The sequence below is a fragment of the Pteropus vampyrus genome, unplaced genomic scaffold (genome assembly GCF_000151845.1).
Source record: "Pteropus vampyrus isolate Shadow unplaced genomic scaffold, Pvam_2.0 Scaffold212, whole genome shotgun sequence".
NCBI classification, from domain to species: domain Eukaryota; kingdom Metazoa; phylum Chordata; class Mammalia; order Chiroptera; family Pteropodidae; genus Pteropus; species Pteropus vampyrus.
The window spans coordinates 703053-715858 of NW_011888993.1; the positions used below are offsets into that span (position 1 = coordinate 703053).

The 12806-nt window shown below is 57.0% G+C and overlaps 1 protein-coding gene across 1 annotated transcript in view; it reads right to left on the reverse strand.

Moving 5' to 3' along the window:
* Window positions 1–7719: 7719 nt before the first annotated feature.
* Window positions 7720–12806, reverse strand: part of SGTA (small glutamine rich tetratricopeptide repeat containing alpha) — a 16299-nt gene continuing 11212 nt past the window's right edge. The window contains exons 6-11 of the mRNA XM_011372646.2: window positions 12598–12736; window positions 11926–11988; window positions 10679–10716; window positions 10081–10170; window positions 9765–9887; window positions 7720–8844 (exon numbers count right to left, since the gene is read on the reverse strand). Coding sequence (XP_011370948.1) covers window positions 9773–9887; window positions 10081–10170; window positions 10679–10716; window positions 11926–11988; window positions 12598–12736 — 445 coding nt within the window. The 3' untranslated portion in view covers window positions 7720–8844; window positions 9765–9772. The remainder of the gene's footprint in view (window positions 8845–9764; window positions 9888–10080; window positions 10171–10678; window positions 10717–11925; window positions 11989–12597; window positions 12737–12806) is intronic.

The window sequence follows — 12806 nt, forward strand, 5'->3', positions numbered from 1 at the left end:
CACGCCCCACCCACGCCGCTGCCTATTGGCCTCCCCAAGCTCCGCGGACCTAGCGCGCCACGCGATTGGCTGCCATGGCTGTCACTCATCCTGCGACTCCACCTCTCCTACCGGCACCGAGAGGTTGTTTCCCTTCGGCTAGCGGTGGGTACAGCCACCGGGAGGCTCCGGCCGGAAACTTCGACCCGGATGAGAGAGTTCCGGCACGCTTTGGCTTCCAGAGCTGTCCAGGGGCGCCTGGTGCTGAATCCCGCTCGGCTCGAGGCTCGGCCATTGGCGGGAACGATTTCCGGCGGGAGGGGGTCCCTTTCTGAGAGCCGTCGCTGCCCATGCCCTTCTCGTCGGCTTAAGACGCAGATCCTTCGGCTCGACATGTCTGCCTACTACGTTCCAGGACGTTTTCTGGGAGAGCATCTGCGGGCCAGAGATCTCCCCCTTTTGGAGCATATATTCTGGGAAAAGACACAGAAAATACCAGATAAACATAATAAGTCATGGAATTATGTCCGAAGCTCTGGAATAATAGAGCCCAGTAAGGGAGGTGGGTTTCTATTTTAAATAAGATGCTCTACTAGACCTTATTAGGAGGAGATATTTAAGCAAAAACTGGCACATGGCGAAGTTAGGCAAGTGGATATATGGCGGTAAAGCAGTGTGGCCAAGACACCGCCGGGTGGGGAAGTGTATTTGGAGATAAGGGGAGGCCTGAGCAGGCACCGAATGGGCTTTGAGGGAAATGGGGAGCCACTGCAGAGTTTTGATCAGAAACGTGACAGATCCGATGTATTTTCACAGAATCGTTTGGTGGTTGTGTCAATGCTGTTGACAGGTCAAGGAAGATGAAGACTGACAGTTGATTATTGATATTTTTAGATGGGCAGAAGGGAACATTGAAAAAAAAATAGCTTTCTCTACAGCCCCATAAAAGCAACCAGACATATGAAGGAGAAGACTCTATTCATTTGTCAACTCAAATCTTACTGTTAGCCTACCATGAGCCAGGCATGGGGAGAGACGCTAAGAGTAACGTGGGGAATGCTACAACGTGGATGGACCTCGAGGACATTACACTCACTGACATAGCCAGACACAGAAGGACACAACATGTCCTGTGTGATTCCACTCACAAGAGTTCCCCAGAGGAGTCAGATTAGCAAAGACAGAGAGTAGATGGTGGAGCCAGGGGCTGGGGGAGGGGAGAGTGGGTGTGTAATGGGGACAGAGTGTCAATTTGGGAACATGAGAAAGCTCTGGAGGTGGACGGTGGGGACGGTGGTATGACATTTTAAATGTGCTTAATGCCACTGAGCCGTGCCCTTAAAAACGGTTAAAATAGTAAATTTAATGTCATCATTTTACCATGATTAAAAAATTTTTAATACAACAGAGTGAAAAAACAAAGTCTATACCCTCATGTTTCACAGTCTAGGGGAGACATACGTATTAATGAAATAATACACTGCAGGAAGCGGACTTCTAAGATGATTTCAGATGACACCATGCCCTGGTGTGGCTCCCTCTCCTTGAGCGTGGGCTGCACCTGGTGACTTAATTCTAACCAACAGAATATGGCAAAGTAATAAGATGTCATTTCTGTCTCGCTAGCATGACTCTCCCTATTGCTTTTTCAACTTGCACGCTCAGATGAAGCCAGTTAAGATGTCGGAGAGGCCCATGTGGCAAATAACTGAGGGTGACCTCCCACCCACAGTCAACAAAGGACTGAGACCTTTGGTATATTGAGCCTGTAGGAACTGAGTACTGCCAACGACACCATGAGTGACCTTGGGAGGGGATCCTGCCCCTGTTGGGCCTTCAGCGGACACCTGGATTGCAGCCTTCGAGAGCCCCTGAATCTGAGGCCCCAGCTGAGTGCACCTGGATTCCCGACCCACAGAAACCGTGAGATAATAAATGTCATTGTTGCAAGCCACTTGCTTCTGCAGTCATTTATTATGCAGCAAAGGATAAGTAATATACATACATCAAGGAAAAACTATAGGTTGTACTAAGTGCTGTGCAGAAAAAAAAAAGAGAAAAAAGGGTCAGTTTGGGAATTAACGAAGTAAAGAGTGGCGAGAAGTAGGGGGCAGAGAGGGTATTTGATGCAACGGTGGAAAATAGTTTGCTGGGATTGAGGACCTGGAAAGCGAGGCCGGCTGAAGGTCAGTGAGCAACACGGAGATGAGAGATTAGGGGCGGCCGTATGGAACATGTTAAGGAATTCGGATCTTCCCGGAAATGCAAGGTGATTCGTTGAAGGGTGTTAAGTAGGCGAAGGCTATGATCCTATTTCTGTCTTAAGGTTCTTCTGACTCCTGCGTAAAGAAAGATTGGATTGTAAGGGAGCAAGCGTGGAAGCAGGGAGACCAGCGAAGAGTCATTTGGGCGAGAACCGAAGCTAGTTTACGTGAGGGCATTTGCAGGGGTGATGGAGGGGGTGGTTGAATTGGAGAAATACCTTGCGGGGAGAATTGACAAGACTTGGCGCTGGTTCGTCTGGGTGGGTTGCAGGAGGGGGAGGTGTCGGGGCGTTCACGAAAATAGGAGGCACTGGAGGAGGCACAGAGGTGGAGGTGTCAAGAGACCGAGTTTGGTTTTGCGGAGGTTAAGTATGAGATGTTCATGATTTTCCGCCTGCTTCGTGACAAGCACACAATAGGTGGAAGCTTTTTGTTGTAGTTAGACACAAAGTGACTTGACTTTTTCTTTTGGTTTCCATAATTCACGACAACGACTAAAGTGATCACTTGTAATAATAGCACACCAGGTAGATGCTCACAGGATGACCCCTCCCTACAGAAGAATCTGTCCACGTGAGTGAGCAGAGTGAGGCTGCTCGGAGCTGCATGAGCTTCAGGCTTTTGTTCGTTCGAGACATATTTGCGAAAGTGTCTTGGCCGCCAGGACTCACACGTGGGCAGGGGCGACAGGAAAACACTGACAAATTTGACCGCATTGGCTGTCTTAAAACTCTTCCATGGTGAAAGACACAACGGATGGGCTCAAGAGATAAGTGACAGACCAGAAGGCGACGTCGATGATAGATGACACGGAGCGCTCGTTAGAGAACAAACACCCTAAAGTAAAAATGGGAAAGGAGGTGAAGAGACGATTCACGGGAGAACGAAACGATGCTCAGTCATGGAAATACAAAACCAAACCATCGGCAGCTTTGTCAAGGCACAATTGACATACGATAAACGACACACATTTACCGTATGCCATTTGATAAGTGCTGACGTACGTATATACCCGTGAAACCATCCTCACAATCAAGATAGTGCAGTAACCTGCACCCCTAAACTCTCTTCCCGCCCCCCTTCCCACCCCCAACTCCCAAGCAGCCACCATTCAGCCGGGGGTGCTCACTTACATGGTTTCCCATGTAGACACCTCTCACCGCTCTGAACGTGGCCGTGCCTGCCCGTGGGTGGCCTTTGGCGTGGTGCTGCTGGGTGTGCATCCACGGCGCTGGCGTCCAGGCGTCTAGCACGCGCGGCCGCTCAGCTGTGGAACTCGTCGCGTGGCTGTCTTTTCCCCCGCAGGTGCAGAAAAGAGTTAGCACGGCCGCCTGACGTCCAGTCTCAAGAGGGCCGGCTGGCAAGGCTGGCCCCCAATGGCGGCTGGAATGGGGCTCTGAGGGCTCCCGCCGCCCCCACCCGCCAACAGCCTCCAGCCCTAAACACTGCAAACAAGCGGGTCACACCGAGCACCATTGTCCCCTAGGGTCTGGGGTCTTGGACAAGCTGGGCAGAGGCACCCATGTGATCGGCCCCCAGTGGGACCCCAGGCGCTGGGTCTCTGTGAGGCCCCCAGGGACTGCACCTCACAGTGTGTCACATCTTGTCCAGGGGGAACAAAGCTCATCCCGGTGACCCCACCAAGAGAGGACTCTGGGAGCTTGTGTCTGGGCCCCTGGTCAGCCCAGTGTCCTTTCCCTCGGCTCATTTCACTCCGTCCTGTCTCTGCACCGACCATGGCCGAGGGGGCCACCGCTGCTGAGTCCTGGGGCATTTTTGTAAAGAACAGCACGCTTATGTCTCTGCTTTAGCCGTTCTGGTGCAGTCGGCTCACGTTGTGCTTTTAATCAGCGTTCCCCTGACGTTCACTGAAATCGAGCCCCTTTTGTTTGCTCACGGCCAACTGCATATCCTGTGTTTTCAAATGCCTAAGTGTTTTTTTTGCTCATTTAAAAAGTGAGATTATTTCCCCTTTTCTCATTGATTTGTAGGAGTGATTTACATTTTCGTCAAATACATATTGCAAAATGCCTTCATCTACTCAATGGCTCACCTTTCCCTCTCTTTTAATGCAGTCCAATTTGTTGATTTAAGAAAAGAATTATGGTTAGAGCTTGTATTAGTCGGGGTCTCTAGAGAAACAGAACCAATAGGGGAGATGAATAGATTTATTCTAAGGAACCGGCTCACACGATCGTGGGACCTGGCAGGGCGGGCTGGCAGGCCAGAGACCTGGGGAAGAGCCGATATGGCAGCTTGAGTCCCGGGGTCATCTGGAGGCAGAACTCTGTCTCTTTGCCAGGACCTGTCTTTTCTCTTAAGGCCTTCAACTGATTAGATGCGGCCCACCCACATTATAGCGCCTGATCTGCTCTTCTCAAAGTCCACTGATTTAAATGTTAATCTCATCTGAAAACCACTCCCCAGTGATAGCTAGACTGGCGTTGGACCACATATCTGGGTGTCGTGGCCCAGCCACATAGGCAGGCCGAATTGACCCTCGCTATGCTTTCTGCGTTCTTCAAGGAAATGTTGCCTACCCCGAACCGTGTTCTATATATATTCTTCCACTGTCTTTACGGTTTTACCTTTCACAGATCCCATTCGTATACATTTCAAATGCAGGCAAAACTAACCCATGGCATCGAAGCCTGGGGCAGCGTCACCCTTTGGGGTGGTAATGAGCGGAGGGGGCGTGACATGGGGCTGGTTGGATCCCGTTCCCAGTGTGAGTGCCAATGATATGGCGTGTTCCCTTAGTGAGAATTCGTCGAGCTGTTGGCTATTAATACGTGCACTTTCGTGAATGTATGTTGCACTTCGATAGGTTTAAGCAGCACAATAAGCAGGAGAGAATACAGAACGGAATGGACTCACCGAGTCCACCCGACCTCAGAAAGACCTGGGAACAGCCTTGAGCTGAGCAGAATTGGTGGCTGGCCGTGTCCATCCTCACTGCTGAAAGGACCCATGTGATGGGACCCCAGACCGCATCGGGCAGCTCAGGATGGGGCCGCCTCGCACACAGGGCCAGGCGGGACATCCCTGCTCGAGAAGGCTCACACCTGAGAACCAGCTCTGAAAGCACAACGCTGGTCTCTAGAACCGGGGCGCTCTCCAGGCTCACACTCGGGCAATCTCGTGTTACATAGATGCAGCCTCCACTTTTCTGGCCCTATGCTATGCGCCCCGCCTGGATGGAGGTGGCCGGGAGGCTGTGAAGCTGGTGCGCCACCTGGTGGCCCCGGTTTCTCGTCTTCGAAGGCCACTTCAGGAGCGCTTGGCCTTTGCTCCACCTTTGAAATCATTGATTTTGCAAAAGGGGGGAGCAGGGTGGAGTGGGGAAGCCAACTCGGTTTTTGGTTTTCAAGTTACCCAGGTTGGGGTGCAAGGATACAGGGGCACGCTAGAGCCAGTGAACAAATTTGTTTTTTGCTGGTGGCAAAATGATTAGGCACATTTCTTTGACACATTCATCCAGGGCCGTGTGTTGGTGACGCCGCGGGGTGGGGCCCTCGGTCTGGCACTGCTGACGTCAGGGCTGTGTCAGTCTCTGTGGGGGGCCGTCCTGTGCACTTTGGGGGCTGGATGCCAGGAGCATCCTGGTGTGACAACTGCAGATGTCTAAAGACATCGCACGGTGTCTGCTGGGGAGCAAAGTGGCCTCCGGTTGAGACCCTGCTTCCAGGAAAGAGACACTGTTTTCTCTCGTTAATATGGGTGGGGCGTGCCATCGACCCCTGGAGTCACACGCAAAGCGGGTAGAGATGGAGACACGGCCCCCAGGATGGCCTCAGGGCCAGCCGTGGCCTTGCTGCTCGGACTCGACCCGCTGCTGGAAGCTCCATCCAGGTCATGACTTATCCTAGATCCATGTTTCATCACCCCCTTTTTTTGTTGTTGTTGGTCGATGTACCGCTGACAGGAATATTCAGATAGATCCTATTTCTAACCCGTGTGGGAAGGAGCAGTAATTATCGTGACACAGTTCTCAAGTCAGAGAAGCCACTGGCTTCTGGAGTGATAGTGACAGTTCTTTTGTTTTTCTCCTTCCCACTCTGTTAATGGTTCCAAACTGGAAAGTTTCTGGATCTTTCCTCAACAGTCAGGCTGAGTTTGGGGCAAATTTGTTAAGAGGCTGTGCGGGGGGGCCTCCCAGCAGAGAACCACAGGAACGCAGGGAGGGATGGCGGTCGTCCACGGGGGCCTGAGACACGATGTGTGGCTCTTCTCCAAGTGGTCCCCGAAGCGGGGTCTCCAAGCAGGTGTTGGTGTGGGGCGCCTGGGTGGCCATCTAAGATGCAGAACCTGCAGGGGGCTGGCTGAGTGACTCCAGAACGAGAGCCCCGACCAGCGGCCCTCGAACCCTGGCAGGGCAGAATTGCCTGAGGTTTGGGGAAAACACAGGTGACTTTCTGATCCAGGGCTGGGGCTGGGAGGCCAAGAATTTGCATTTCCACTGAGCCTCCGAGGCTGGTGTTGCTAGGCTGGGGGCCACACGCTGATGGCCACTGTCCCTAGCGCAGGGGTCCCCTGTTGGCACCACGCACATCAGGGCAGGCTGTTCTCTGGGGGCGTCCTGGGCGCTGTGGGGCTGAGCGGCATCCTGGCCACACCCCCTCTGTGAGGAGCACCCGAGTGACAACCACAGACGTCCCCACTGTCCATCGTCCCCCAGGGGATCCTGGTAAAGGCCCTGTGAGACAGGCACAGGCCTCACCTTGCCCCTCCCTCATCCATTTAGACTGCTTCCTGGGGCAGCAGGTGTCTGCCAGTATTTTGTGACTTTCTGGGAGACAGATAATGACCGGGCCTGGATATTTAGCTTCTCCTTTGGGGAGGGGGCCGGTGGTGATCATATGGAGGTGGGGGCCTCAGGTAGCCCCTCCTGGCACAGCACGGGCAGCGATGGGTCAGGCTGCGCCAGGCCTGATGCTCACAGGCCGGGGCCTTAGAAGGCGCCGAAGCTGATGTCCTCCACCTGCAACTGGGCTGCTGGGGGTCACCATGGGCGCTGCAAAGGGGTACGGTGCCCGCCTAAGGTTTACGCAGCGTCCACGGCACCTTCCACAACCACGAGGCCCACACGCAGCCAAGGACTGGCGCGACCTGCCTGAAGCTTCCTGGGCTCCTTCCTACCTGGGACGTCCCTCCCTGTGCGGGTACAGGGGGGCCTTGGGTTAGGGATGGAGAACTTACTGCTGGCAGAACACCGTAGGCAAGTGACGTGCAACGGCCTGCGGCTCTGCCCCCAAGGACCTAGGAGCCTAGCTCAAGCCCTGGGCTTGCGCTTCACATGGAGGTGACTGGGGTCAAAGGTGAAGAAAGGAAGGAATGTGGGACAGCCACATGTGACTCCTGGCACAGGAAGTGCTTATAGTCGTGTCACATCGGGCAGCGGTGTCCTGGCAACCTGGACACTCCAGGCTGGAAACCTGGGGTCAGGGGTGGCGCCGAGGTCAATGCAGAGCCGGGCAGAGGTCACAACGTCTATTTATTTCCCACACGTTACGCTTGTCACCATGGCTAGCATTCAAGGGTTAGGGCCACCTTGCAGGCCGAGTAAAAACTGCTGGTGGCTGGTGGTGGCCCTTCTTCCTACTAGTTTCCTATAACACACACGGCACAGGCGACCTCGCAGACCACCAGGGAGCCTCCAACACTGCTGCTGGCACAGGGGGGCCAGCAGGCCCCCCAACTCCCCGCCCAAGCAGGGGCTGCGGGACGGCCACGGTGGCCTCGAGTCCTGGGCAGGCTGCCCAGCCCGACTGTGTTTGCCCTCCTAGGAGGACGCCTGGCAATCACGGGCCGAGGTGGGTGACACCAGGGCCCCGAGCGCCGGGCGGGACACACAGACAGGCTAGGACGGTGGGGATGGCTCGGAGCCAGGCCCAAACCAAGGTCATGAGCACGCCCCTTGCGGTCTGCTGGGCAAGTGCTGGGGAGAGAGGCCTGAAGGGAAGAAACGCAAATCTGTCAAAACGTCAATGAGAAGAGGCCCCCGGCTGTCCCCGTGGCCTGGGAAACAAAGGTCTTCCAGGAGTCTGCGGCCAGAGTCCCCTCACGTAAGAACTGGTGGTCCAAAGGCCCGGGGGATGCTGGTGCTCAGACTGGGGCTGGCAGTGAGCTTGTCCCAGCAGGGTGTGGCCGGGTGGCCAAGGCCGACTCAGAAAGCAGCTTCTCCTGGGCTGGGGGGCCCCCTGCAGACAGACCGAGGCGCGGGGGGGCCTGTGGGAGGAGGGGCTATGACGCGGCTGGACATAGAACTGGCCGCTGCTTGGGAGAGTGGCCTGAGGCCCATCTCCACCCCAGAACATTCTAGAAAATACTTTAGTGGCTGGGTTTCCGGGGGCTGGGGGAGATCGGTGCTGGTCCGTGTTCACAGCTTGCTGGCTCTGTTCTGAGAAGGTCTGGGGCCGTGAGGGCATACAAAAAGGGAAGCGGGGCGGGGCGGAGGATAAAATAAAAATCGTAGAAATCCGTCTGAACATGCAGGTCCAATTCTTTTTCTTTTTCTCTCTCGGGCAGTCCAACGGGAGCAAACGGCAGGATGCACGGAGGCCTCTGACTGGCTGGGAAGGGCCCGATGCCACTGCGACGGCTGGAGGGACGAGACACGGGGCGGTCGGTCGGGTGGTGCCCGGGCTCCGGGGGACACGGCCGCCACTGCTGAAACCCAAGTCCCCCCACTTCCGCGTGGCTGGCGGTGGCCGGGCTGGTGTGGACACAGCACGGGCACCGTCACAGGTAGTTCTGGGCCCAGACGTGACTATGTCAGGATGGTACTTGGGGGATGAGGTTCCAACCAATAACAGGCACAAACTTGGCCTCGGCTATGTTTTTTTGTCTTAAAATTAAGGCCAAAAAGAAAAACAAGAAAAAATGACCCAAATATTAACGTTAGTTGCTCAAGATGGAAAGACTGAAGTTCTTTTATCTGCCTTTTTACTTCTTTTTCCCACTTTTCTATAAAAAATCACATTGAGAACGATGATAACTTAGAAGCGACACCAAATCCAAGATGCAAAGGTCTTGGGCGGGAAGGTGCCTGCAGCCTGCCCCCAGGGAGCGGGGTCACTGGGGTCAGACGAGGTGGACGCCGGCCAGGCGGTAACTGAGCTGGCGAGGTGACGGGGGACCCCCAGGACGCCCCAGCGCATCGCTAAGCAACCGCACACGTAACATCTGCTCACAGCAAAACCGAACCAACCCCCACGGAGCTGGGCAGAACGCCAGGTGCCGCCTGCTCTCCCACCACGGGCGACCTCGCCCCACACACGCGCAGAAAAGGGCTCTGCTGTCACCGTCCCACACACTCGTCGCCTGCGGTCGCTCAGGCACCAGCCTAAACCCAGGGAGCGGGGTTTCGCCCCTTGCCCTCCACGGAGTCAGAGTGGGTCCTGCTGGAAATACCTAGGAGGGGGTCCGAGGGCCCGGACACCCCCCACAGGGCTGCAGGGATTCAGGGACACCCTCCCGACTTTGAAGACCCAGGTAGCTTGGCGGTCTGCGGGGACTCACGGGGGCGGTCACTCTTGCTGGTCGTCGTTGCTGGCACTGGGCGTCCGACTTCGGATCTGACTTCGAAGCTGCTCAATCAGCTCTGGGTTCTGCTGCTGCATCTGCTGAGCGAACTGCTGGCCCCTGTTGGGGGCGCCCGACTCAGTGGGGCAGGGCCCGCACCCACCGCCCTCCGCCCAGGCGTCCGTGGGGGCCTCCCATGGGTGCCCTGTGAGGGCGGAGTGACCAGTGGAAGACATGGGGCCTACGGGGCGCCTGGGACACAGTGACACTTCCCTTCCCGTCTGCCCAGGCCCCGCAAAGCAAGTCTACTCACGCCTGGATGAGACTGGCCAGGTCGTTCTGCGAGGGGTTGGTGCCAGGAGTCCCCAGGGGGTTGTGGCCACCGGAAATCATCCCAGACATGCTGCAGGGAACGCCCGTGACTTGCACCGGACAGCCCAGCGTCCCTGGGCCCCACCAGCCCTCACTTCCGCTAGCACAAGACACCCTGTCACCACCAAGGGCCCACCAGCACCTCGGTCCACTGCACCCCCGATGAACCCGCTTTCCCAGACACCGCCTTTTGCGTGAAACAGTGACTCATTCTTAATGGGCAATTCTGGCCCCCAAATGACACTGGGAAAGCCTGTGACACAAAAGGCCACACAGCGTATGACCCCATTTATGTGAGATGGCCAGGACAAGTATGCCCCGGGAACAGTGGGAGAGGGTTGTCAGGTGTGGGAAGGGGGTCACTACAACAAGGACAGGGCTCTTTCTGGGGCGATGGAATGTTCTGGAACTAGGTGGTGGTGCTGCATGACACTGTGAAAGCTCAGGGCTGCTGAGTTGCAACCGAAACGGTGACAATGGTAAAGATTACATGGCAAAGAGACACAAGCACGAGACCCAGGGACGAGGCTGCCACTTACAGCTGCTGGACTTGGGGGTTGTTCATCAGATTGGAAGCCTGGGGAAGAACCAGTCGTCAGGGTGGCTGCTGGCGTGTGGTGGCCGACACCTCCCTGCGAGCCACCCCCCACGCCCTCCCCACCACGCGTCTCCCCACTGCAATTGGCCTGGGGCCTTGCTTTAGGGCTCTGGGCACCTCGTCGCTTCTGGGGGCCATTAGGATTCACCGGTAGATGGACTCTGTCTTGGCCACTGAGTGTGACAGGAGAGCCAGGCCGGCCCCCGCCGCACAATGAATGACGCGACACGGGGACTTGGTGCAGTCACCTCCCCACTAGGACATCTCCTCAGGCCCCGGGCAGAGCGGACGGGTAGGAACAGCAGGTCCGCCTAATGCCCACAGGGAGTTGGCGCTTGGCCACCCTCTGGCCCAACCCCACAGTGCTGGAGTCACTGTGGACACGCAGATGCACGGCCCGGCAGTGCCGGCAGCGGCTGACCTGGGGGCGAGGTCGAAGGCGTGACCGACGCCCCCTGGAGAGACCGTGTCCGTCTGCCCTGTGCTTTTGCCCTGTGCTTTTGCAGAGACCTAGATCTGCAATGAAGGCGCGACCCCGGCCCCCTAGGTGACACGCTCCTCGCTGCAGTGAGGACATGATCTGAGCACAGCGGGTTGCGCTGTGTTCTCCTCCTGACAGTTTGAGACCCTGTGCCCGAGGCCCCGTGCGCCAGCAGCGCAGCCTCAGGCGGAGTGCGGCCACCCAGGAAGACCTGGGCAAGCGTGTGCACAGGGGCTGCTCTCCAAGGACGGGCGCCTCTGAGCTTCAGCCTCTGGCACTGGAAGGCGGCTCTCCCGCCTCGGGGCCACATGCATGCCACTGTCTCGTCTTAACCTAGGGCAACAGATGTGGCCTTATTACTGCCACTGTCCCCTGCAAGGAAACCAGGCTGGGGGAGGGGATGGGGCCTTCTCGGGTCATTCAGTCGGGAGACAGGACTGGGATGTTTGTCCTCTGTGCTCGATACTGGCGGATGGGAGGGGGGGTGTCTCACTTGGGGCCATTTTGCCCCCAGGGGACTCGCGAGATCTGGGACATCTGTGGTTGTCACTCTGGAGCTGTTCCTAGCATCGAGTAGGTGGGAGTGAGGCTTTCAGGTCAGCCCCCGGCAGTGCCAGGACGCCCCCACAGAGGGACCGGCCCGTGTCCGCGGGGCCGCGTCGGTGGCCCTGGCATGTGACAGGCCCGGCGGTGGCGGGGACACGCACCATGCTCATGAAGCTGGGGTTGTTCAGCAAGCCTGCGATGTCGAAGCTGCCGGCCCCGCCCGTCTGTGGGGATAAGGAAAGTGCCAGTGAGTGGCACTGAACACAGGACTGTGACACTGACACTGAGAACCAAGACGTACACCCGCGGGGCCGTCTGGAGCTCAGACAGACACAGTCTCAGCCTGGGCGGCGGGCTCTGTGCACGAACCCGCTGCCCATCACCTGGGACAAGCAGTGTGAGCCCACCCTTCGTTTTCCAATGCTGACTCCTGGGCCTCGTGGACTCTGGAGGGACAGCCCCACCCCGGGTGACCAACTCCTAGGGATGGTCACCAACTGGTCCAGGAGTGCACCTTCCAAATGCAAACCAGTCAACCCCAAGCCCACCCTAGCCCTGCCTCCGAGGCTCACATGCCCCGGGCCCGTCCCTCTGCACCGGTCACCGCAGGCCAGTTGCCAGACTTCTGGGGCCAGCCCCGTCCCAGAGCCCCTGGGGTTGAACACGCCAGCCAGCCTCAGACCTCCGCTGCTTTTCAGTGGCCACGAATAACAGCTCTAGACCCCTCACCTCCTGCCCGCTGTGACACTTCCCCGTGTGGCCCCAAGTGTTGGCCTGGTTTGTGCCCTGCCTCTCCACCAGAAGCACAGCCCTCATTCCCAGGGGTGACTCACGGGACTGGGCGCCTCCCTCAGCTTCAGCTCCGCTATCTTGAGGTTGGACTTGTACGTCTCATTGTCGGGGTCCAGCTCCAGGGCCTTCTTGTAGTAGACCACGGCCTCTGTGTGCTTGTTCAAGCTGGACAGCGCTAGGCTGGGGGGAGGCCAGGGACGTGGGGAGGGGACCCAAGAGCTGTGTGCCCCTCACCCCCACACTGTCTCTG